This window comes from Onychostoma macrolepis, chromosome 06 (genome assembly GCF_012432095.1).
Source record: "Onychostoma macrolepis isolate SWU-2019 chromosome 06, ASM1243209v1, whole genome shotgun sequence".
In the NCBI taxonomy this organism is placed as follows: Eukaryota; Metazoa; Chordata; class Actinopteri; order Cypriniformes; family Cyprinidae; genus Onychostoma; species Onychostoma macrolepis.
The window spans coordinates 10,054,911-10,080,779 of record NC_081160.1 but is presented as its reverse complement, the minus strand read 5'-3'; the positions used below and the strand labels follow the sequence as shown (position 1 = coordinate 10,080,779).

General features: G+C 36.2%; 1 protein-coding gene across 14 annotated transcripts in view; it reads left to right on the top strand.

Annotated features, from left to right (window-relative positions):
* Nucleotides 1-25,145, top strand: part of lrrfip1b (leucine rich repeat (in FLII) interacting protein 1b) — a 36,916-nt gene extending 11,771 nt beyond the window's left edge. The window contains exons 2-22 of one of the 14 annotated variants that reach the window (XM_058779873.1): nucleotides 5,982-6,068; nucleotides 7,970-7,987; nucleotides 8,261-8,308; nucleotides 8,792-8,836; nucleotides 10,406-10,456; nucleotides 11,150-11,215; nucleotides 12,264-12,308; nucleotides 13,430-13,495; nucleotides 14,540-14,617; nucleotides 14,963-14,992; nucleotides 15,081-15,206; nucleotides 15,293-15,463; nucleotides 16,205-16,297; nucleotides 16,462-16,554; nucleotides 16,807-16,899; nucleotides 17,036-17,180; nucleotides 20,003-20,052; nucleotides 20,194-20,311; nucleotides 20,423-20,502; nucleotides 21,467-21,571; nucleotides 23,250-25,145. In XM_058779873.1, the coding sequence (XP_058635856.1) occupies nucleotides 5,982-6,068; nucleotides 7,970-7,987; nucleotides 8,261-8,308; nucleotides 8,792-8,836; nucleotides 10,406-10,456; nucleotides 11,150-11,215; nucleotides 12,264-12,308; nucleotides 13,430-13,495; nucleotides 14,540-14,617; nucleotides 14,963-14,992; nucleotides 15,081-15,206; nucleotides 15,293-15,463; nucleotides 16,205-16,297; nucleotides 16,462-16,554; nucleotides 16,807-16,899; nucleotides 17,036-17,180; nucleotides 20,003-20,052; nucleotides 20,194-20,311; nucleotides 20,423-20,502; nucleotides 21,467-21,571; nucleotides 23,250-23,360 (1,719 nt within the window). In that variant the 3' untranslated portion in view covers nucleotides 23,361-25,145. The remainder of the gene's footprint in view (nucleotides 1-5,981; nucleotides 6,069-7,969; nucleotides 7,988-8,260; nucleotides 8,309-8,791; nucleotides 8,837-10,405; nucleotides 10,457-11,149; nucleotides 11,216-12,263; nucleotides 12,309-13,429; nucleotides 13,496-14,539; nucleotides 14,618-14,962; nucleotides 14,993-15,080; nucleotides 15,207-15,292; nucleotides 15,464-16,204; nucleotides 16,298-16,461; nucleotides 16,555-16,806; nucleotides 16,900-17,035; nucleotides 17,181-20,002; nucleotides 20,053-20,193; nucleotides 20,312-20,422; nucleotides 20,503-21,466; nucleotides 21,572-23,249) is intronic. The other 13 variants (XM_058779876.1, XM_058779874.1, XM_058779877.1 and 10 more) reach the window with 13 other exon arrangements.
* Nucleotides 25,146-25,869: the final 724 nt, after the last annotated feature.

Sequence of the window (25,869 nt, the reverse complement as noted above, 5' to 3'; positions counted from 1 at the left end):
TATAAGCTTACTTGCCACCCTAGTAAAAAAGTAATATTTAAAATGCATTTATTTCATACAAGTATAGTTCAAATCTATTAACATATTTACTGACATATCGCTCGAGACTTAGCCTACTGATTTAAAGATTATAATTTATTAAGGAGTACTTGTGCACCATGCATATTTTTTTTTTAATATTAAGCCATAAATGTATTTTAATGTTTTAACTATTGATGAGAATTGTATGATCTTTGAATAATATTGGTCTTTAAATGCAAGATACTTAAAGTGTACCTGAAGTAGCCTAAACTTGCAATAGTTCCACTTTAGCACAATCAAATACTTCAGTGCAGTATTGTTACGGTTGAGCACAAGTAGGCAACAGACAACTGGTCCAAATGCAGTTTAAGATCCTTTAATGAGAATGCACAGAGATGTCCAAAATACATGAGTGAACCAAGAAAGGGTAACCAGAAACATAGGAGTAACACTTAACAACTCACACCGACAATAGCAGACTGGGGCTTAATATACACAAACAGGAAATGGAACACAGCTGAACAAGGTAGACACTAATGAAAACTCAGTATTATGGGAAATGGAGTCAATGACCAGAACAACAGGCAGGAACACAAAACAGAAATGCCCTCTAATGCCTCACAGTGGTGCAGGCAACTGGGCGTGACTTAGCCCCCCCTCAAAAGGGCGGATTCCAGACACCCTACACTATCAAAGCCCAGGAGGGCGGTGGTACAGAGGCGGACACAGGGGGAGGGAAGGAGGGCCAGGACCGTGGAGAGGTACGGGAAGCAGAGACTGAACAGAGGGTGAAGGCCATGGATGAGTCCGCAGAGCAGAGGGTCGAGACCAGATCAGCACCAGAGATGAAGCTGACAGAACTAAAGGCAGCGGCCAAGGAGGAATCAGCAGATCAGAGGGCAGGGACCAGAATGAAGCCAGAGGTAGAGCTGATTGAACTGAAGGCGGTGGCCACGGTGGAGTCAGTGAAGCAGAGGGCAGAGACCAGATTAAGGGCAAAGTTGGAGCTAATGGAGCTAAAGGCGGTGACCACGTTGGAGTCGGCAAAGCAGAGGGCAGAGACCAGATTGAGGCCAAAAGTAGAGCTGATGGAGCTGCTTGACCAGAAGGTGGTACAGATGAGACAGATGGCAGTCTGGGCAGAGCTGGTGGAGCACATGGTGGTTTAGGTGGGTCTGGCTGGATTAGCGGCCAGAGAGGAACTGGGTCTGGATTGGATTCAGCGACCGGACCTGGTTTGGAAAAGTCTTGGACTGAACTGGGCTCAGGACCAGAGACTTGAACTGGACTTGGTTCTGGAATGTATTCTCGGCCTGGATTTGGCTCCGGAGTAAGAGTACAGTGTACTGCCCAGACACACAACATAGCCACTGCCACGACTGGAAGCACTGCGGACAGAGGAACCACCTCTATAATCTCTACTGCTGAAGGCCTTAAGATGCCAGCTACTCTCACTGACCTCAATGGTAGGTCCACCAAACTGGAAGTTAGCCTCAAACGCCCAGAGAAAGCCTTATTTGTCTCCAAATGCAACACTCCTGACGACCGGGAACTCTGATTTGGTGTCCATGATGACCGGATACTCTGGGGTGTCGTTCATGGTGGCTGAAGACATTGGCATGGCTTTCATAATGGCTGGAGGCTCTGGTGTGGCGAACCGGACAGGGCAAGCAGCAACTCTGGCTAATGAGGTGGCAGATGAAGCAGCTCTGGCAGGAGTTGACTCTGGCTGTAACATGGCAGCCATCTTGAGTGTTGACTCTGACTGGAACATGGCAGCCATCTTGGGAGCTGACTCTGGCTGTGGCACGGGAGTGGTGACGGACACTGGACTTGCAATCATCAGTGTGTGGCATGGTGGCAATCCTGTTCGGCCGGACTCCATGGCCACTGGAGCCCACAGTCTACTGCCCCCCTGCAAAAAATTTTTAGGGGAGACTTCCTCTTCCACTTCCCCCACAGTGAATTCAGATCCACAAAATAATAAAACAAAGTCAATATATTGCGCCAGGGACCAACCTGGATCCTCATCAAGCAAGTTGAGGCTGATATCCAGGTCAAGCCCACTCCAAAAACAGTCCCGCAGCAAAGCATCGTCACCAGGTACAAGGTGGCAATACGAAAGAAACTCCTCCACATAAGCTTCAATATTACGTCCCCTTTGATAAATGGAACAAAGTTTCTTTAAAGGGTCACAACGAGTACTTTGACGTGGGTGCATGATGAAAATCTCTGCTGGATCCCTTGTTGTGGTGAGTTGTTCTGTTACGGTTGAGCACAAGTAGGCAACAGTCAATGGGTCCAAATGCAGTTTAAGATCCTTTAATGAGAATCCACAGAGATATATGTCCTAAAATACATGATGGAACCAAGAAAGGGTAACCAGAAACACAGGAGTAACACTTATCAACAACTCACCCCGACAATAGCAGACTGGGGCTTAATATACACAAATAGGAAATGGAACACAGCTGAACAAGGTAGACAGTAATGAAAACACAGCATTACGGGAAATGGAGTCCATGACCAGAACAACAGGCAGGAACACAAAACAGGAATGTCCTCTATTGCCTCACAGTGGTGCAGGCAACTGGGCGTGACAAGTATATCTTTAGTTGGACTTCAGCACTACTTCCACACAGTTAAAGTGCATTAAGTACAAAATTAATTGTTTCAATTTAGCAGATTTTAAGTATACCAGTTTAGTGTAGTGAAAGCACAATTGCATTGTATTTTTATTTAGTAGGCTACATAAATATGTAAATTTATTTGTAGTATTTAGCATGAAATAAATGTATTTCAAATGGATTATTTTTCACCAGGGCAGCCACACAGAAACACGCACGCACACACATACATTTTAAATTTAAATGTTTATTACACACGCTTATTGGTTTGAATAGACCTTAATTGAAAACAATGCTACCTCAGAGGACTTCAGTATTAATATACTGTAATATTGTTGCAGTGTTTGTCTTTTTCCTAGGCAGACTATTTTAAACATCGTAATGAACTATTCTTGGCGGAAGATCATAGTAAAATTATCCAATTTATATTTTTAACTATGCTTTTCTGTCATTTCCATTTTCCATTGTCCTGATAGTCTGTGGTAGTCAGTAGCTTGTGGGAGTTGCTCTGCTGATCAGTGTGAACTCCAGTTCTCTGCACGCTGTTGACAGGCCAGTGGACGTGGTTGGCAGGATCTAGGGCAGAGGCTTGTCTGAAACCCCTTATTCAATGAGTTGTGACTTGTTCAGACAAAAGAACCAGACCAGCTTTCTAATAGTCTGTTTGTGTCGCTTGGCGAGCTTGTTATTCTGACCAATGTGTCAGAGATTTAGCCAGACTTCATACAGTGCATTATACATGCTGTCTGTATGGACGTGCAGAGAAACTGCAGACAACAAAGGTCAAACTCATATTAGGTTGGATTACAAAACATGTTTACTTTTTAATTATTACAAATGCAACATAATAAACGGACATTTTTCCCCTCAAATAATCACACTGGCCTTATCTTAAACACCCATGTTCTGGACCAATTGCAAGCTTTTTGATTAGGCTCTATATAGACAACAACTATATAGGGTACTACTTTATAAAATACTCTCTCTCTCTCTCGTTTTTGAAGGAAATGCTTGGGGAATTTGTTCACTATTTTGTAATGAGCAATACATTGAAAACACTGCCCCCTAGTGAGTCATAAATTACAAAGTTAACAACACCACCTGTTTGAGTGACTTGCACAGAAATACTTTACACCACAATCCTACTAAAATATTGTGCTCAAAATTGGAATTCCATATGATTTTATAATGTCAATAATTTTGGTAACACTTTATTTTTAGGTGTCATAATACAGAGTAATTACCTAATTAAGTACTTAGTAGTAGCTGTTGTACTTACCATGTAACTAAGTTATGGAACAGCATGTAATTACAGTTTGTAATTATGTAGATGTAAAAGGCAGCTACTGTTACACATATGTAACAGGCCAAGTCTGTTACACAGCTACTTGTACACTTAAGTAAAATCTTGTTACACTTTATTTTTAAGTAGCTTATGCCTGTGTAATATTCTGTAATTTTAATGTAATTATAAAGGTATTACATGTAGCCTATTTAAGCTGTGTACTGGTGGGTTAAATCAAACTAAGGTGCAACTGGATAAGGTGTACAGTATAGATGAAGTAGCTATAGCCTACTTAAGTTGATGCACTTTATTTTAAGAAGCCTAACTTATGTTTGTGTAATATTATGTAATTGTAATATTACATAATATTACATTTAATGGCATTCTCTGCCATTAAATGGGCAAGTGCGAGCAGGATATTGTGTGTGTGTGTGTGTGTGTGTTTCGAAAAAAGAAGGTATAGCCTTTAGAAGAGGTGAGTTGCCCTTGTTCACACAGTTCCAATACACTGCGATGGGTTAAATCAATAAGCAGACAAACGCGACTACAGTTAAGTACAGACTAGTATGAAGTGCACAGGAAATATGCAGCAGTCATTTTAAAGCAGTTTATTTAATGAATATTGAGTATTAATTTATGTTCACTTAGATTTTTTTCCTCAACAGGGGAAATAACTTACTCTATCATTGTGTGTGTGTGTGTGTGTGTGTACATTCAAAATAATTACAAAATGTCATGCCTTTGAAAAATAAAAGAAAACAACAGCATGCAACACTTTTGGCACGTCTCGGTCTCCCTGAACATCCTTCTGTTGCAGGCCACAAGCACGAACCAATCCACAGTGAATACTTGACGCGCCTACTTTTAAAAGTCTACATTTAGATTATTTTGCGTTAAATGCATCATATAAGTAAAAAAAAAATCACAGTATGTATCATGATAAAAAAGTGACTTTACAGTCTGAAAAAATATGCTCGGCTATAGCAAATTATTTTGCGGATCATTTTAAGAACCGCTGGTCTGCACAGAAAAAAATTATTGGCTGCCAAGAGCTTGTTCATGAGACATTTCTAAACCAAACACCACAGAAGCCATGAAGACAAGCCTATGCTGTGTTTACATCTCATGGTGATATTAGAAAAATTGCAATGTTTGATTTTTAAGGACATTTTTTGTTTTTGTACAAAAAAACAAAACAAGAACCACAGCTGTAGAAAATGCATAGTAAGTTTAAGGACCTCTTAAAAATGTCATTTGTACGATGATAGATAGTGAGCCGTTACAATGTTTTATGTCATTTGGGTTGCTGAGCAGCCTTTTTTTCTGTTATCCTTTGGGTTTCACATGTTGACCGGAAACGGCAGCTTGGAGGCAGTGAGTGAGCTATTCCTTCCTGGCACTGCTTGTGTGTGTGTGTGCGTGCTTAACTAGTGACTTTAATTCACTATCTGTGTGTGTGTTTACAGCTTATGATATTACAATCTATTAATGACCCTTTTTATGGTTATATAATTATATGTATTATACTTTCTCTGGAACGTCATGTTTTTTATCTTTTTATTTTTTTAAACCATGGTTAAACCATTTTCTTGACAGGGAGAACAATAATTTCTAATGGTTCTTAATCTTCTAATGTTGCTGCTGATCAGTGCTCATTTCCATGTTCCTTCCATTCCCCTCAAAGCTGCATTCATCTGCAGCCAATGATTAGATTAAAAGTACATTACAATGGATTAATCAATGGAAGCCTGTGAATAACTTAATTTGATTACACCCCAAGAAATCTCCTCAACTTCGGTTTTAGCTTTTACTTTGCATAGAGCTCAAGCAGAAAAGGTTTCTCTCTGTCATACTCTGTAGCCTTTCTCACTCACACTGGTACAGTAAATAGTCTTGACTTTCATATGTATTAAATAGAAAAATGTAAATGCAAGTGCATTTTGTACATTTTATGTGATTTAAAAAAAAAAAAATGTTTATGTGCATTTCTTTCTCTATTTGACAGTTCTGACTCTGAATCCCTCTCTTTCTCTATATCTTTCTACCAGGCAGAGGCAAGACTGGCAGCTAAACGGGCAGCCCGGGCAGAAGCTCGAGAAATCCGTATGAAGGAATTGGAAAGGCAACAGAAAGAGGTCAGGAGATAATCTGTTTGGCAGACTGTTACAGTTCTAATGTTTATTCTTAGGATCTAAAAAATGGCCTGTAAGGTTCTACATAAGATGATACTTATTTCACACTGGTACAACATGTAGTTCACTCTTTATTTAAGCAATATCATACAAGCAAGAGTGCAATTACCAAGAACTTATATTTCAAAAACAATATTGCCAGTTTTGTCTCCATTTGCTCTGTCATTGAAAAAAACTCCCAAATGAAGCCAAAGAGAATCAAGCATTGCATGTCTCGCTCAGCACATAGTTTCAACAAATAGTTGAGTTTCTTTCCTGAATGAATAAGTGTTTTTGAATAAGTCCACTTAGTGAATTATTCAATCACTTACTCATAATACACAAAAAGTGACATGAAAAAAGACCAGGTTTACACCATGACCAGGAATGAGAACCACTGGCCTTGAAAGCTGTGTGAAGGTCTCTTTATTTATCATAAATCGCTTCAGGATTAAAGTACAGTACCACTCTCACAATTGAACTGGAGCAGAAACAGTTATTCATGATTTAAACCTTCTAAACCAGTCTTAAAGTGCACGAGTTGTGAAGCAGAGAAAAGAGTGTATAAATATTCATGTGTTTCATAAAAAGGTTTTTCGTACATATGGACAAAAATGGGGTGGCATGTGATCATGGATCATTGTGTGTGTGTGTGTGCGTGTGTGTGTGTGTGTGTGTGTTGGTGTCTGTGTCTGTGCTGGTGTTTACCTTTGAAAATAGCTACTCTGTAATAGTAAACTGAAAATGTGATATGAATGTATCATACATATCATATACTGTATGTATCGGCTTATGTTTATGAGCCGAGTATGGCTTATCTCAGTGAATTTGACCACTTTTCACTTATATTGGAGGTATATTCTTTAATGAGCAATTATGTCATTGTGTAACCTCTTTGGTGTTTTAAGAGTATAAGAATAGCTCCTTTGATAATACTCGTAACAGAATAGTGAAAGTATTTAGAGTTGTCATTTAGAACGTGCACTTGATACACTACCCTGTTCAAAGGTTTGGAATCAGTGAGATTTTGTTTTTTAATTGAAAGAAGTCTCTATTGTTCACCAAGGCTGCATTTGTTTGATAAAAAACACAGTAAAACAGTAATATTGTGAAATATTATTGCAACTAACTGCTTTCTATTTGAAAACATTTTAAAATGTAATTTATTCCTGCAGTGGCAAAGCTGAATTTTCAGCAGTCATTACTCCAGTCTTCAGTGTCACATGACACATCAGAAATAATTTCAATATGCTGATTTGGTGCTCAAGAAACAGTTCTTCTTGAAAGAAAACAATTGTCCTCCTTAATGTTTTTGTGGAAACTGATCTTTTTTTTTTTTTTTTAAAAACAAAAAAACAAAACTTTACTGTCACTTTTTTATTAAATAATAATAAAAGAAAATTTTCAGTATATAATAAAAGACCAGTCAAAGACAAAATTTTTAACTCAACCCAATTTTAACATAAAAATATAAAAAAGAAAATAAATTTTATATAAACTGTTACATTTTAGGATTCTGATTGCAATAATACAGTTTCACCTCTTTCTTCCAAAAAATTGCTCTTATTTTCAAATTTCTTCCATAAAAATAGCATGTAAAATACATCCCCCCAAATACTGAGACCATTAAGGGTTAATTTGTTATCATTTTGAATTGGCGTCATGTTCTAAAAGACTTTTGAGAATGTTTTTGGTCCTGTACAGATTATAAAAATCTTTTTTATCTGTTAGATTTATATTCCTTATGCCTATTCTGATTTATTTACAAATTAACTTTCTACTCTCCTTCAAGCTCTTTATATCTTCCTCTTCCTGTCTTACTTTCTTTCTTTCTCTTCATCCTGGTCTCCCCGCTGTTTATTTAGATATATCAAGCGCAAAAGGTAAGATCTGTCCCTCCATACTCTCCATTTCTTTCTAACATTATTCAAATTTGCTCATAAGCCGTAGTATTTTGCATTATCTTACATCTCTCTAATTTTAAGAGTATCACTTAACAAAAACATAACCAAAGCTTGAAGAACAAAAAGCAGGACCGGTCCCACATTCAAACCGTGTTTTCTTTCACACCTGTTTTTAATATCCTCATATTCCTCCATTATACTTTCATAACCCTTCCTCATTTGATCGTCTTGCTCTCCTCCTCTCTGCACCAGAAATACTATGGGCTGGACAGCAAATGGGGCCATATTGAACAGTGGATGGTATGACCTGTCATTATACCACACTGCTGCATGCAGTAGACCACCAAAGATAGAATTCACATTAGAAAATTCACACAGCACAGGTCCCGAATGCTGTTAACTATCGTGATGTCCTTCAGAGAATGATATGTGATTGGTTGATGTTGCATGTCTCTTTGGCAGTCTGTGTCTGATCCTCATTTCACAGGCTTTACTGGAGCAGTGGGGGGCAGGAGGCCCATCTGACATGTTAGGGCTTAGCAGAGGTGGTCATAACATACAGCAGGATTATAGGGCGGTCGCGTGACCCACATCTTAAAGTACTCAACCCTCCCCTCCCACCCCTCCAGACACCCTGTCTGAGCCCTGTAATAAACTGTGATATGACAGACAGCATAATCTCTCAGTGCATGCTTTGTTCAGTTTTTGCAGTGTTTGATAATCATGTGACCTTTGACCTAAAACTTCCTGCTTTCTGTCCTCTTTTCCTGCTCTGCTTTTCAGGAGGACAGTGAGCGGTATTCCCGCCACTCTCGGAGACATACCTCGGTCTGTATCTCTCCTTCTGCTTTTCATCCTTCTATTTTATTCACTTTTTATTTAATACTACGCTCTTGCTTTCTACTCTCCTGTGCTCTAAAATTAAATTTGCCCTCAGCCATTACTCTTTCTTCAGTCCTTTTCCTTTCCATTTTTTTCTCTTATTTTTTCCCTAATTTCCTACACATTTGTTCAGTTTTGTAGTGTGCTGTTTAAAAAAATTTAAATCACCTTACTCACCTTAATTATGTCATAAAAGACCTACCTGATCTCATGACGAAAACGTACCTGTGGGAACTTTTTCGCAAGATGTGAAATACGTACCAATAAGTACATATCACTGCAGTTTCCAACAGAAATTAACACTAGAGGCGGTAAAACAGTGAGCACTTGTAATCATTTTCGATAACAATGTTATGTTTACAGCTCTATATATTCCGCTTTCCGGATGTAGTAAGCTTGCTCAGTAGCTCAACCGGCATAGAACATGGACTTAGGATGCGGATTCCTTGCGTACGAATCCCATGAAAACATGACTCATGATGAAAGAGTTGAAGGATTTGAGATCGAAAAACAAGCTAAAATGGCATGCTTCTGATTGCATTTTTACGTCACATTCGCTTTTGTTCCTATCGGGTAGGTTTAGGTGTGTAGTGCAGTTGGCACGTATTTTAAAACGTCACAGAGTATTAGAGTTATAGCGCCACTTAATGCACATTTCAAGTCAGAACTGTGGTTCTGTGCACGAAACCAATGTTACATAAAACGTACCATATGTACGCTCATCTATTCCGGAGAAAAAACAAACACTCTTTTAGCGCCACTCAGGGGACATTTCACATCGAATATGTCTCGAAACATACATGGCGGTACGTATTTTGTGTGTTGCGAAAAAGTTCTCACAGGTATGTTTTTGTCATGAGATCAGGTTGAAAAAGACTGTCACTAAAGAGGAGAAATTTTGAAAACTAAATTGCATTCTAATTTCCATATGGTTACAATGAATCAGGGCTGTTGGATTTTTTTTTAATTTTGAATGATTGGAGGAACATGTTCTACTAATCATGATGTAACTAGATGATATGAAGGCTTACCTCCTTTTCAAACATCCCTAAAATTAATTGATTATCAACATCTCTTCATGTAGTCTGGAGCAGTGCTCAAAACTTTCAATTGTTTACAACATAACAAGCTAATTTAAGCATTAAGCATTATTTTTTTTACAAATAAGAAGATCACTAAAAGGATTTTGTCAGATTTGTGTCAATAAATTTGTCCACAAAATGTGGTTGGTGCAAACACACACATGCGCGTGCATGCACACACACACACACACACACGCACACACGCACGCACGCACGCACGCACGCACACACAAAATGTAAAATATACTTACATTTCTTTTCTTTTTTTTAACTGATAAAACAAGCATTGTTGTAAAGTATTCATTTAATTCTATCTTATTTCTAGGGGGTACAAGTTACATATTTACTCTAGCGGTAAGCTTAGACATACTGAAAAGCATTTTTACTCAAAGCACAAACTCAACTCCCTGTTTTCTTTGTCTTCCTGTCTCAGATATCAGATGATGAGGAGCGGATGTCTGTTGGCAGTCGGGGCAGTTTGAGGGTTAGTATACTTGTGATGTCATTTGGATGATAAAGTAAAAACAATAAAAAAAATACATTGTATAATTTATGCCAGTTTCCAGTGTTCAAAATAAAGGGTGGTAGTTAAGTGGTTATTAATTTGAAGGTTCCAGGTTCAAATAATGGAAAGGAAAATTCCTGCGTTTGTTGTAATTTTCTATCATTTAATAAATTAGTCTCAGTATAAGAGCAGTTTTCACTTTGTTTTAATCTTCTAACAATGAAATAAAAATACTTAAATGACTAACGCTTCTGGCATCAACCATGCACAGACAATTATAGTGGTTATGTAATAAAAGAGCTTGTGTTGGCTTGCTTTTTTTCTTGAATTTTTCATTAATTTATTTTTACGTTTGTAACTTGTCAAGTGTGTGATCAAAGTGTCTTTGCTCAAAACACTGAAGTTATGTATACTTAAAATTCCAATTTGTTTATTTGAAATCAATCAATCAATAAGTATTAATGATCGAATTGATTTCTAATTAATGAATCAAGTTTCTGTGCAACTGCATTTTGCACAAAAAGCACTGTCACTGCTTCTTTCCTCTTTCATTCATTCAGACTTGCTGAATCACACTTGTGCGACAATCTGTCACCTCAGCTGCTTTCATGTTTTTTTCTTCTTCATTTCTCATTCTCACATTGTCCTTTTGTCCTCCTCTGCTTACCGTAGGGCAACCACACAGATCTCTGCAGCAGCACCAGCAGTCTGCCTTCAGCCAGACTACAAAATGGACGGGTCTGTCCCTTTCACAATCCCCAACAATTCATCTTTATTCCTTTCTTTAGAATTAGTTATCTTCTTCATTGTTTTATCTTATAACCCTTTCTTCATTTTGACTGCTCCTCCTTCCCCTGTCATTTCACAGGAACATTTATTTTCAAACAAATGTCAATAAACCACAACAGGAAGGTTCTGGATGTAAAAATCCTATTCAAAAGATCCATAGCCAAATAGATTTTTTTATGATCGAAAAAAATCTATTCAAGTGATGTTATAAGCATCTTAAAGTAAAGTAAGTGAAATAAAATAAAATGTACTTGTTTTAAATGCTTAAGTACTACATTACCAACAATAGCACTGTGAAATACACTAATCAGAGAAATCGATGTTACCGAAACTAGCACTAAATCTTAAGGTACAGCCACATTAGCAACATTTCAGTGAAATTTTGCAGACAAAAAGGCATAAATTCTGTATTTCAGCTGTAACAATACTACATGTGGCCTTAAATAAATAGAATTCACAATTATAATTAGTGAATCTCAAATCATAGCATATTAACAACTGTCAGATGTGGCTGAATGATGTTCTATTTTTGGTGAATTTTTGAAGTGTATTTTTTACATGAATGTAGCTAAATGACATGCAAATGCAAATATTACAGTAAATATTTTAAAATGCAGACTAATTTGATTACAACATTCTAGTGTTTTACGGGGTGTTATGAGGAGTGATCAGTATACAGTTTGAAAAATTTCAATCAAATATTATACTGCTGTGATTAATCTGGGAGCTGATTTATTTGATTTAAGGGTTACATTTCTGTAACGAATGGAAAAATACTTCCATAACCAAGGCAGCTTCAAAAGTGAGCTGTCATTATTGTGGTCTCTACAAACTTGTTTTAAAATGTTGTGCTTTATCTGGTGGGATTCAGTGTTGTAATATAAAAGAAAATCTGATATTTATTTAGGAGAAAGGTGATTTATTTTACTTGAAGAACGTGTAGTATTGAAATGCAACGTTATGAGCATATCTTCCTCCTCTCTCTGTTTGTTTTTAGCCCTCTGCGCTTTTTAGTGAAACCCCCCGTTCAAGAAGTCACAGGGTTTGTTTCCAGTTGTCATCTGCATGCAACTTTACATGCAGATCATTTGTTCTCTCTGTTTCATTTTGGTGAATACATGGCACGAATGAACATAAAGACATAGTTCATCCAAAAATGGAAATTCTGTTGTCATTGAAACCCATATGATCTTCTTTTTTTGTGTGTGTGAAACACAAAAGGAGAGGTCTAGTAGAATGTTCAAGCTTTTCTTTTCTATACAATGACATATTTTCTTTTCTTTCCCCATCCTTTTGAAAAATAAGTACGCTTCACTATATTGAATGTGTTCTTGTAGTGTACTTCAAATATTATTAGTATATAAAAACGTAATTTCAGATTACTGTTTCACACTTTTAAAAGATGCACTCTGTAACATGAAAACTGACATTGCTTTGTTTTACATCATGCTTTGATAATCTTTTTTCATGCGTTGAAATACACTTATTTTGATGTGTTTACTAACATATTAAAGGACGTGTAAAGTACCTGATTATAATTTGAACTGTAGTATGATATTCAATGTTACATTAAAGTTAAAATATTTTAAATGTACTAACTGTTTATAATTTAAATAGAAAACAGCTGCTTGGACATTCTGTTAGACGATATCTCTGTCTCTTGCTTTATGTTTGGGAAAACTTCAGAGCAAAATGCTAACAGAATTTTCATTTTTGGTTAAACTCTCTGATTTAGGGACATGTGTTGTCTGTGTTCAATCCCTCATGTGGCCTGCATGCAGTTTAGTAACCTGATACACAGAACGTCTTTGGTTACACATGTGCTGACAAGTCTCTGGCTTCCAAAGCCTCTTACTCAAACATCTAACGTGCCAATCAATTCTTTATTTAGTCATTCCATAAGTGCTCAGAGTACATCAGAGTGCATTAAGGTTGATGGCTAATGTGTTAACGTTCTGTAAACACACAAAGAAGCTTTCTTTGCGCTCCTCTGTATGTAATGAGCATTTCCTGTCCTTGATGTGTTTAAAGTAAATCATGGTGGTGAACATTTAAGGTGGTCACATTTAAGGGTCTTTATCGTCTTTTTAAAGTGTTTGTTGTGTTTTTCGTGGTTATGTCTGAGAGATATCGAGTGTGTGAGGTGTTCTGTTCTGTCTGCAGGGGTCACTGCATGAAGAGAGTTCATACTCTGCCACTAGGCGTTTCAGTGGCTCCAGCGCTAGAGGCGTAAGGCCCGATCTTTACCTATCCCTCTGACCACGGCATGACCTGATACCCAATGCTACTCTGGGCTTGTTGAGCGTCTTGCATGGTTCTGTTTTCAGACCACAGGCTTGACTAGGTGTTGTTTGTGTCTTTGTTTGTGTCTTGAAGTTTCTCTGAGGAAAGTTTGGGAGTTGTTTTTCCCCTAGTAATGAGAGTGGGATTGATGGTGTGTGCACTGTATGTAAAGCATGGTTAATCATCTTGGATTGAATTTCTTTCTGTCTTTTGTGTGGTCAAAGTATGGTCGTTTACTAGTCAGACAGACTGACTCTCCTTCGCACAGAAACCCGCTAACGCTTTGTGTATGTCAATGTGTGTTTTGACCTACAGAATGGGCTTGGTTTTACACTACTGTTCAAAAGTTTTTTTGAAAGAAACTAATGCTGTTTTCAGTAGGGATGGATTGAATTGATCAAAAGTGACAGTAAAGACATTTATTGTTTTCAAATGTTACTTGAGCACCAAATCAGCATGTTACAACAATTTCTGAAGGATCATGCTCCTGAAAATTCAACTGGGCCATCACAGGAATACATTACATTTTACAGTACACTCTCAGAAATAAATGTACAAAAGCTGTCACTGGGGCGGTACCTCTTCAAAAGGTACATGTTTGTACCTAAAGGGTCCATTTTGGTACCTTAAAGGTACATATTAGTACTTAAAGTGTACATATTTGAACCTAATAGGTACAAAAGTGTACCTTTTGAAAAGGTACCACCCCAGTGACAGCTTTTGTACCTTTATTTCTGAGAGTGTATAATAAATTGTAATTTCACAATATTTCTGTTTGTACTGTATTTTTTGATCAAGCCTTGTTGAGCATAAGAAAGTTTATTCAAAATCATTAAAAATCTTACTACTTTTGAATGGTAGTGTATATGAGACTGTGTCACTTCTGAAACTTCGTTATACTTGTCAGTTCCTATATGTTTTCCCTTATGCTGTCTTCCTGCTAACATCTACTCCTCATCCCATTTTTCTCTATACCTGCATTCTGGTCAGCCTTCAGACTACAATGGCTTTTTGGGCTCCAGTTCCAGGGCTTCCTCTAGGGCGAGTTCAGCCCGTGCCAGTCCAGTGGTGAGCTTCCCTTTTCTATCACCGATCGAGCTTTAGTTCTGCAGTTTCAAGGTCTGCCACGTCTGCCATCTTTGTAACACATAAAGATCCATGGCAAAAACTGACCTGCTCTCTTGCTCCTCTGCATATCCTGTTCCTCTCACTAAAATCTTCAGTATCATGAGGAATTAGCATGAATCTTGTTTGTGCCATGCTCCCTCTAGTGGATAAAGCATGGAAGATATCTCTAAATGGCCCAGTATTGTTTTAGATCCTGGGCATTTCTCATTTAATTTAGACATATAAGAAATCTGGATGTTTTTTTTAATGTAGCATCTACTGAACACATTAAATTTTTTCACACAGGTGGAGGAAAGGTCAGATTTCCTGGAAAAGGTGAGTAGGATCATTTTTAGGATTCTGAATATAATACCACAACAAAGTGATCCACCAGACCAAGTAAATATTTAAACTACATCCTCAGGGGTCCAGGACAGCCTCCACCCTCTCTGCTGCAACTCTAGCATCCCTTGGTGGAGGTTTATCACGAAGAGGAAGCTGCGATACCTCGATTTCAGCGGACACTGAGGCCTCCATACGGGAAATGAAGGTAATTTTGAAAGTGTATTCATAATACTGTATTATAATGACCATGGTCTGTATGTAATTTCCTCATTTTTGTTTGTCTGCTCTCAGGACTCCCTGGTGGAGGTGGAGGAGAAATACCGTAAGGCAATGGTATCCAATGCTCAACTGGACAATGAGAAGACAAACCTGATGTATCAGGTGGACACACTGAAAGACACTCTGATGGAGCTGGAGGAACTTCTGTGTGAGAAACGCAGAGAGTGTGAGGAGAATAGCAGAGTAAGGGCTGACAAATGATGAAATCACCTTTTTTAAAGGAAAAATCCTATAGAATAATTGCATAAACAATGCATAATTGTTTTATTTTTGTTCAACATAAAATATGAAACTGATATAGTCATAACCCAGTATATATACAGTATATTTATTAATTATTAAAAAAATTAAAGCAAAACTTTTGACAAAAATGGTGAGTCAAAATTCCATATGAAGTGCACCTTTCATGAAGAATTAGAATAGTGAAACAAAAATGATTTTGTTATCTTTTTTAGAACATATGACCAGGAAATGTATTATTATCGCTGCAGAGGCTCACATACAAGTTTTGACATACAAGAATAATAAATAGATAAAATACCCCAAAATGAACACTCTCATCGGGTCAGTTTGACCCCCTTTGTGCAATCAAGTGTTAAGACTAATCATAACTAAACTATGCGGCAGTGTTTTCTGTTATATTACGAAAAACAGTTAGGGTGGTTTCAATAATAAATTGATTAGCAGATAAGAGCACACAAAGATATCAACAATCAATATACACACAGAAGTAATGTGAGCATCACACAATGATAAGTAGATTGTTAATATACAAGAAATAAACTGAAATGCACACAGTCATAAATCATAGAATGACTACTGTTCAAATAACTGTGATAGTGACTACTAATAATCAGGAACTCAGATTAAAATTTTAATGCATACTTCATTTATGCGTGTTTTTTTCTTTTTAATGTATGTTAGGACTTCGAGCGAGAGCGTCAAGCCCACAATGTCTTGAAGTTCCAGTTTGAGGAGATGAAGGAAACACTGAAGCATAGTGAAGAGTTGCTGACGGTGAGTGTCACCAGTAAATGATGGAATATTCAAAGTTCTTCTGACTCTGTCTTCCCGACATAGATGCATTATGTGTTATTCTGTTGTCTTCTCTCACATTTTCCTCTTAATGTTCTTTGACCTATCCGTGTTTTCCTCTGCTTGCCCTCATGGCCGGGGCTCAGGAAGCCCAACAGTCTCATGGAAAGCAGGCGGACTATATTAGAGAGATCGCTGACCTGCAAGAAACATTGGAATGGAAAGATAAAAAGATCCGGGTACAATAACCTTCCATGGCCATTTTCCATTAATCATATCACATTAAAACTGTTCTTTCTTTTATATTTTAACACTTAATAATCTTTTCATTCCCCCTTAATACTTATTAACTTATTAACCTATTAACTTAAACAACTGAATGCTTGATACTGTCACATGACCCTTGTAGTCTTTCCAAACCTTACGTGTTTCCTTTACTCCTCTGTTCTTCCCTTTCTTGATTGTTCACTTTTGTGGATGGCGGCATTAAGGCCTTAGAGAGGCAGAAGGAATATTCAGACATTATCCATGATGAACGGGAGGTACTCAGGGACGAGGTTTGCCGGCTTAGGGATGCTCTAAAGGTAGAGATATAGAAGGAGTACTGGCAATCACAGCCAAGATATAGCAGTCATTAGCATTGTTATTTTTGACTTTAAAGGACCATAATAAAGTAAAGGAATAAGTGGGAGATTTACATAAGATTGTATTCTTTCACAGAAACATGGCATTATGCTGGGATCTGAGGTGACAGCCAATGGAGAGTTAGCAGACGGGGCGATTGATGGGCATGCTGAGGCGGAAACAGCCTCCCGATTGAATCAAGACTCTCACACGCCCACTATGAGTGGAGACAGCATGTTAGGTAAGACAAATGGTTACCAGAATTGTTTTTTTATTTTTTTACTCATAATCCAAGCATTTTAAACAAATGAGCTATTGTAGCTGATTTGTACAGTATCCAACTGATATGCATTTTTACAATTTTGCTTTTATGGTATTTTGTTGCTGCACATTTGCAATGTTTTATTTAATTATAGAAACCATTACAAATATGCTGCTAGAAAAGTGAAAACTAAATGAAAACATTTAGTGAAAACTTAAAGTAAATGAGACAAAACTAAGCGAAAATGAAAACATTTGTGTTAAATTAAATAAAGATCAAATATCTAAATTAAAAACATAAATGGAAAATAATAAAACCAAATGATAATGCATTTTCTCTAGAACTAAGTAAAATGAAATGTCCACAAATTCATTTTAGAGTCAGAATCCAGCTGCATTGAACATGAAAATACCACTAGACAGCAATAACACTAGACTGTGCTGAAAAAATTAATGATATTAAACATCTTTAAACTATACCACTTAACATTAACTCAGTTAACAGCACAAAAATATTAAAACACTGAGAACTCTGAAAAAAACACCCCCTAAAAGTAACAACGATAGAATGAAAATTAATAAAAATTAAAAACTAAATAAAAATGCAAAACTGTAATACTGATCTAACATTAAATGAAAACATTTTTTTTTTCCCAATGCCCTTTGTAAATATTAGATGACGTGTTGGTTTGATTAAATGTTGCTAGCTTTGCTCCATTTTCAATATTATCCAAAAAATTACATTTTTAGTTGCCAACAACAACAAAATCAATTTTGTTGTTCCACATCTGAGGGTATCTCTGCTGGAATTCTCTCTCCACGTATCAGCCTTTAATTCAATCAAGATCAGCTCTGCCATTTGCTTAACAAAATCAATCCAATTATTCTTTCTGAGTTATCCAAGTGTCTTTCTGTTTTAATGGAATTGTAATTGTGATTCACTCTTTGAATCCAATCAAGAGGTGTTTGCATTTGCAATCTGGCATTTCATCTCAGTCTTAATAATGTTGCAGGCAGAGCTTCATAAATGCACGTCATCTCAAGTCAAAGATTACTCAAAACTATGGTGAGACTGTACAGTTACCTGTAACAAACTCTTCTAAATGGGGGAATTCAGACACAGGGGAATCTAAATCCTAAGAGAGATAATTAAGTAAATGTGATCCTGTCTATGATCCAGGCTAATGTCTCAAAATCTAATTATGAGATAACAAGCATCAAAGTTTGATTTCAACCATTAATTTCACTATGATTTCAATCTTTGACATGAAAGATATCAGTATTAAAGATTTCAAGGTTACATTTTCACAGAATGTTGCTTACCTTATGAAGGATGGTTTTATGCAGAAAACAGTAAATCACAAAAAAACCTATAACTGCTGTTAAAACCAGAGGATGAAAGATACATTGATTCAACTGCAGAAACTTCACCTAATGTGCCACTATAATTATTTAAACACTAAAATCAGATAATATCTGAAATTACAGTATATGAACCACAGACCGGTCAAGCAGAGAAAAATAACTGCATAGAAATCAATGCTGGCATTAAAACCTCTAAAGATCTATGTTTGAACCCACAGAGTCTAATGAAGTGGATATTTTTAATACCACAGGAGACAATGATGCACAATTCAGGAACCAGCAAGAGACAGAGGCTGAGCCAGAGTTACAGTTTATGGAGGACACATATAGCATGCCAGTAGAGCACAAGGGCACAGCGTTCTTTCTCGATAGTTGTGAGGAAGCTGTTGCATTGGATGCTGATCTTTTAGTGCTGGATGATGTAAATATGCATAGCAGTGAACCGATAAAAGAAATAATAGTCACTGTGAGTGCACTGAGTATAGAAAATAAAACACAGAAGTTCTTCAACACCAAGCTTAAGATGAAGAGGATCTTTAGCTGCTTTGTGTCTTAATTTTTCACAGAATCATCTTGATTTGCTGATATTTATGATAATGTTGTTTTGACTTTTTTTCTCAATAATTTGATCTTTTGATGTAATGTTGCAAATGTACTTTTACTCTTCAATGCAAATGAAACCGATCAAGACTCGTTTTGGACATGCAAAAGCTGTTCAAATTCTTTCAATATTCTCAAATTAAAAAGCTTGATTTAAAAAAAAAAAAATGACTGTATATGCAGTGTTATATGCAGAAAATGCATATACAATTAAATGCATTGTGCTTTGAAAGAATGCGTACTTTTTCATGTTTACCAATGCTGTAATTGTCATAATGTAATCACCACAAATAAAAAGCAAATACAAAAAAAAACATTGTTTTGTTCAAACACACATACAAATGTAATAATAATCGTGATAATGATGATATTAATAATATTTCTTAACATTTTCTATTAATACACAATTATATATTAATAATAAATAAAATTGTATTAATATTTATGTATTTTTAATTAATTACATGATGTGCTGATCATTAAATTAATTAAATAATAAAGCTTTAATAAGACTTAAAGTATAAAAATAACTTAAGGAATTAATACATTGTTTATTTCCTTATCATTTCACAGCAATCTATTTTGCAATCCAGTCATGCATTAGACATATACAGTATTTATAGTCATGTTAATTGCATGCTTTTTAATATTTTGTTTTATAATTCATTGTAATAAATTAAATTGACTGCTCCAATTTGTATACTTTGTGCTGCAAAAGAAATTGTTTTTATTAGTGCCTACATAGTCTTGTTGTATGTTACATTGCCTGATTAAAAAAAAAAAAAAAAAAATTATGAGGCTCATGTGCTGTACATTTTTTATATTTGCGACTTTCAGAGATCAGATTGAGGAAGCTGGTGGAAGAAAGAGAGAGTTTGCTCGACCAGGTGAGTTTTGTCATTTCATGCTTTTCAAGTGATTCATTGTTATGCGTATGATTAATAGTTTGGGAGAACATCTTGTGAAATACCTGTAATGCCTGTCATAAGGACTTTGTTAGCATGACTAATATGCTTGTGAATGTGCAGGTGCGGAAGTATAAAGCCATTGCAGAGCAGAAACAAAAGAATGGGACAGAAGAAACAGGAAGCACAGACGAGGATGACCTACAGAATGGTCTGGACCCTCATATTTTAGATCTGCAGAGTAAGATACGCCTTTAAATTTCATTCACCATCAGTCTTGATTAAGGCTGGTTTGTAATGTAGAGATTTCATGTGAACTCTCAAATCTAATTAAAATTTAATTTTTCTATAGGAGATGCCAACAGGCAGATCAGTGACCTGAAATTCAAGCTGGTTAAGTCTGAACAAGAAGTCACAGCACTTGAACAAAATGTAAGTCACTGATATAATTAACACTTTCTATCCAACACTGAAAAAAATAAGAAGTTAAATGTACTTCATTTTTATTTTGCAAGTTTTTGCACGCATATTTTTTAAAGTAAAATCTACTTAACTAAGTTATCTAAAATTAGTAAAGGAAATAAGTCAATTTAACGTGGCCAGGTAGAGTTTGATGAGTAATTTCTGCTTAATTATTTTAAGTTTACCCTACAATACTCAAGTACACTTCACTCAGTCACGGTTTGTAAACTTTACTTAAACAACATAGCACTGGAAAAAAAAAAAAAAAAAGGCCTATAAAGCATGTGGTTAAGTTACAAGCTTATATGTAAACAAGTAGAATGCTTGTTAATATGTTGAATCAATATAGTTATTAACTGAATGAACATAGAGACCTGAATACTTGGCACATGATACACAATGACGATGACAATCAGTGAATAGTGTTTGAGTATGAATGGGTCATTTTGAGTAAAAAATTAACTCCAGATGTCACAAAACAGCAAGTTACTTAACCTAACAACAAAAGCAAACACAAAACAGAGTAAATACATCTCGAAAACAGCAAAAAAAAAAAAAAAAAACCTTATTACTTATTCATGCCCAAGTGCATGATGGGAACAACGGGATCATGACGTTGATATTTACTTAAACAATATTTGTAAAAATAACAAACAATTCCAAGTAAAATATACTTATAAATTCAAACTTTAAATTCTACAAGCTTAAATTGAGATATTTTTCTGTAGTATTTACTTCACCACAAAATCATTTTTATCAGTGAAAGGCACAAAGTACTCTTGCATGCAATTTCATCATCAGTAGTTCATAATGTTCTCTTTTTAAGTTTAATCCTCCTTTATGCACTGTTAATTTTGTTCCTATTGTGGTACAAACAGTTCCACAGGAAATGGCATTATTTCATGCATAACCTGTAATCTCTGTCATGTGGCAGATCATTCGGCTGGAGGGTCAGGTGAGCCGCTATAAGACGTCTGCTGAGGCTGCAGAGAAAGTGGAAGATGAGCTAAAAGTGGAGAAACGCAAGTTGCAGAGAGAGGTACACTAAATTATTAAAAAAGAAACCCACTAATATTCCAAACAACTTGGCAGCAACTGCAACATTCTTACACTTAAAAATATTGAGTACATTTTATAGCTGTGAAATCAATTAAATATACCTTATGAATTGAATAAATGTAAGTTAAAAAAATGAATAACTACATTTGGTGCCATGACGAATGAAACTAAGTAAACTCAACAAGTTAAAAGAATAGTTCACACAAAAATAAAAATTTGCTGAAAATGTACTCACCCCCAGGTAGGGCTGCACGATAAATCGAAATGAAATCGCAATCGCGATAAGGCAAAAGCTGCAATAGTCATGCACATCTTGTTAGTGAAGCACGGTTCTGTGATCAGTAGTTAATCTCCATCCCAAGGCCAGAGGGCACTCTCGCACGGAAACTCCAAATACGTCCTGCTGAAGCTACGCAGACAGCTGTCATTATCGAAGAACGATAAAATCGTCTTCGATTAAATTGTCTGCGATAATGAACATGATATTGCGTAACTTGTCAGTGAACTATGGCTCTGTGTAGTAAATGCTGCTCCATCTGAAAGCACGTGATGGAGATTTACTACTAATCACAGAACCGGCTTTACTGACAAGATGACTATCACATTCGATTAATCGTGCAGCCCTATAGGCCATCCAATATATAGATGAGTTTCTTTCTTCATCGGAACAGATTTGGAGAAATTGAGCATTGAGCACCACTTGCTCACCAATGGATCATCTGCAGTGAATGGGTGCCGTCAGAATGAGAGTTTAAACATCTGATAAAAAACATCATAATAATGCCCAAGTAATCCACAGGACTTCAGTCGATCAATCAAATCGATGCATATTTTTCTTACATGAACTCATTGCTTTGCTTCAGAAGGCATTCATTAACCCACTGGAGTCATATGGATTGCTTTTATGATGGATGGATGTGCTTTTTGGAGCTTCAAAAACCTGGGCACCATTCACTGACATTACAAAGCTGGGAAGAGTATTTAATATAACTCTGTTTGTGTTCGTCTGAAAGAATAAAGGTATATATATATATAAAAAAACATAGAATGGCTTGAGGGTGAGTAAATTAGGGGATCATTTAAATTTTTGGGTGAACTGTTCTGTGAACTCTCATTTTAACGGCACCCATTCATCACAAAGGATCAATTGGTGAGCAAGTGATATAATACTAATAAAATTAGTCAAATACTAATTTCTTTTTTTAATTAAAAAAATGAAATAATTCAATAAAATAAATTTAAAGTCAAGTCACTTGTATTTATATAACGCTTTATACAATACAGATTGTGTCAAAACAGCTTTACGGTATTAAACAGGAAAATAGTGTGTCGATAATGCAAGAGGACAAAAACACGCAATTTTTCAGTTAAAGTCAGTTCATAATTGATTCAGTGATGTTATCGTCCAGGGCTGCGCTTCCTAAAAGCATCGTAAGCTTAAGTACATCATAGACCCATTGAAACCAATGGAGCTACAATCAACTTAGGCTTACGATGCTTTTGGGAAATGCAGCCCAGCTTAGTTCAGTTCAAATAGTATCTGACAATTAAGTGACATTCAGAGATTTTATTAAGGTAGTGTAATTATTTTTATGAAATTTACAAAGTCACAGATTTTTTAAGAGTGTGATGTAACAAGTGCTGTGTTTATTCTTTAGCTGAGGTCTTCACTTGACCGTATCGATGAGCTGGAAGCAAGCAACAGCCACCTTACGAAGAGACTAGAGAAGATGAAGGCCAATCGGAGTGCCCTTCTGGCACAGCAGTGACGCCCACCTGTGCCCACTCATCACCCACTGGCACCAATGATCTGCCACCCATATTACACTGAAACTTCTATCAAAATCATACCAAATTAGCCCAATCATAATTATGCTAATTCAGACTTAAAAAAGTAAATATGGCTGACAGGCATGAACGTCAACCTTCATTTGTTTGCTAGTGGGATTCCAAGCGGAGGACATATCAAAAACTAATTCTTACTGAGGCTCATTAAAGTGACCTTTGGTTTGGATTAGCAGAATTCAGGCCCTCAATGAGCTCTCAAAACATTTTTGACTCGTTACGGATCTCTGTGTCAACAGACCAACTCAGCACAGGCTGAGCACAGCTATGGCAGCATGTTGGTTTAGTAATCCAGTGGTGAGGGACATTGATTTATCTTAGCAGACCATGCACTTTATCCCTGCGTCAGTATTCAAATTTTGTTACATGGAAACTGTAACATATCTGTACACAGAATCGTTTTGCAAAATTAGGTAACTGAATTTGTGTAGTCCAGAGATTATATGATTGAATGTATGCTATCCTCTCATACAGAGACAGTTGTGTGTTTTCTTGGAATTTTTGTGCATATGGGGAGTGATGTTTAAACTTTCAACAACTTAACAACTTATTGCTACAATGTCCATTTTGTTTCACGCCAAATCTGTGTGTGTGAGCGTGTGTGTTTGCGCATTGGTCCATACCTAAACAAGGTGGACTAGTACTTCATAATGTTAGTAATTTTTATTTTCATGCCAATGTAGTGTCAACATCCTGAAGAACTAGATTAGGACTACAAAAATGATGCAATAGCAGTTATTATAACTTTATGGAGTATATTTGGGTATAAACCAGGCTTTGAAGGATTTGAATCATTGTCCTGTTACAAATGTTCTCAGTGGCTGCACTTAGCTTCCTTTGTTGCTTTATGAAAGCACTCAATATTTTTTTTCTCATGTCCAGTGGGCCAAATGATGAAAATACTTTTGTTTTATTTAATATGCAGGTTTGAGACAAAGTACTTACTTTCTGTGTATAAAAACCTACAGACGTCTCGGCCATTGTAATATGGTTAGTAGAATTAGACAGTAAGCACAGCTGATCATCAATACTGTTTCATGTCCAATTTAAACTCAGATCATGGTGCAACTATATCATCTGAGAGCTAAATGGACATTTGAGATGTCACCAGCCTTTAAGGAATCTGTAATCTGAGTCTTGCTTTTGAAAACATGCTGAGTCAACACAATAAATGGGAGTGCAGCTCTTTCTTTTTTAAAAGCTGGTCGTTGTAGCACTTTCACTAATGGTCTGCTATTTAACTCCATTTAAGTGTAACAATAATCTCAATGCATTTGGGGTTTATAGAAATGAACATGACCTTTTTTTTTTTTTTTTTTTTAATAGAGAAAAAGAAAAAAGGAATTGTTTTGCAATAATGCTTTTAAGTGTAAATTGACCATTGCATTTACACAAAAATGTTCAGATGTACACCATTATGAAAACAGCTATAATAATGATCGTCATGATGCTGTGTATCTGCTGGATAATCGGTTCTGGCTTTTTTTTGCTGATTGTGAATTTCACTTGTATCCCTCCCCTGGGTTCTGCTACCATTGGAGACAATGCGCCACCTTGTTTACATAGTCAGTGAACATGAACATGCTGTCTCTAAAGAACCGATATGCTGAACTTTTGAAATAACAGACATAAGACACACCATTTACATTGTTTATCTGCATTACAGCTCTTCTGTATGACATGACATAGCAAGAAATAAACTCATGCAATAACACTGACTTCATTCTTTTATTGCATAATTGAAATGTTTTATTAATATCTTAAGAGCAAGAAAAACAAGTTTTGAAAAATGGCCCATGCTCCCTTTTAACATTAAATAAGATAAGTTTGAACAGCAGAGGGCAGCAGTGATTATCATCTTCAAATCATTTCCGCATTCTGGTGATATTTATCTATGTTAAAGGCACTGTAAATCTCACAGTAATATGCAATGGTGAAGCCATATTGTTGGCATCCTCTGGGAAATGTATTATCTTTTTTTTCTTTATAGCCAACATTCAGTGTAATTTTTCCTTAAACGAATATAATAATTCATTTGTATTAGCTATCCTAAATAAATCTGTTCATGTGATGCTATGCAAAAACAAAAAGAGGAATAGAGCGATAAGGAAGTACAAAGGAAATAAAAATCCAATATGCAGGTCTTTTAGATATGCTGGCCCTCACACACAGACAGCTGAACACTGGGCCCTGGAGATTTTACTTCTCTTCTATATAGCCATGCAGCATAGCTCTAACTGACAGAATATTGCACAGCAGGCATGTTCTTCAAATCATTGAAAATATATTAATAGAAACAGCAATTGAATTCAAGTCAAATGAGTGCTGTTGAATGTTGTTGAGTGACATTACAACTATGATAATGATAGGAGGACTATGCAGGATGATGTTTTACACACACACACACACACTAGATATATGAACTACAGGTAT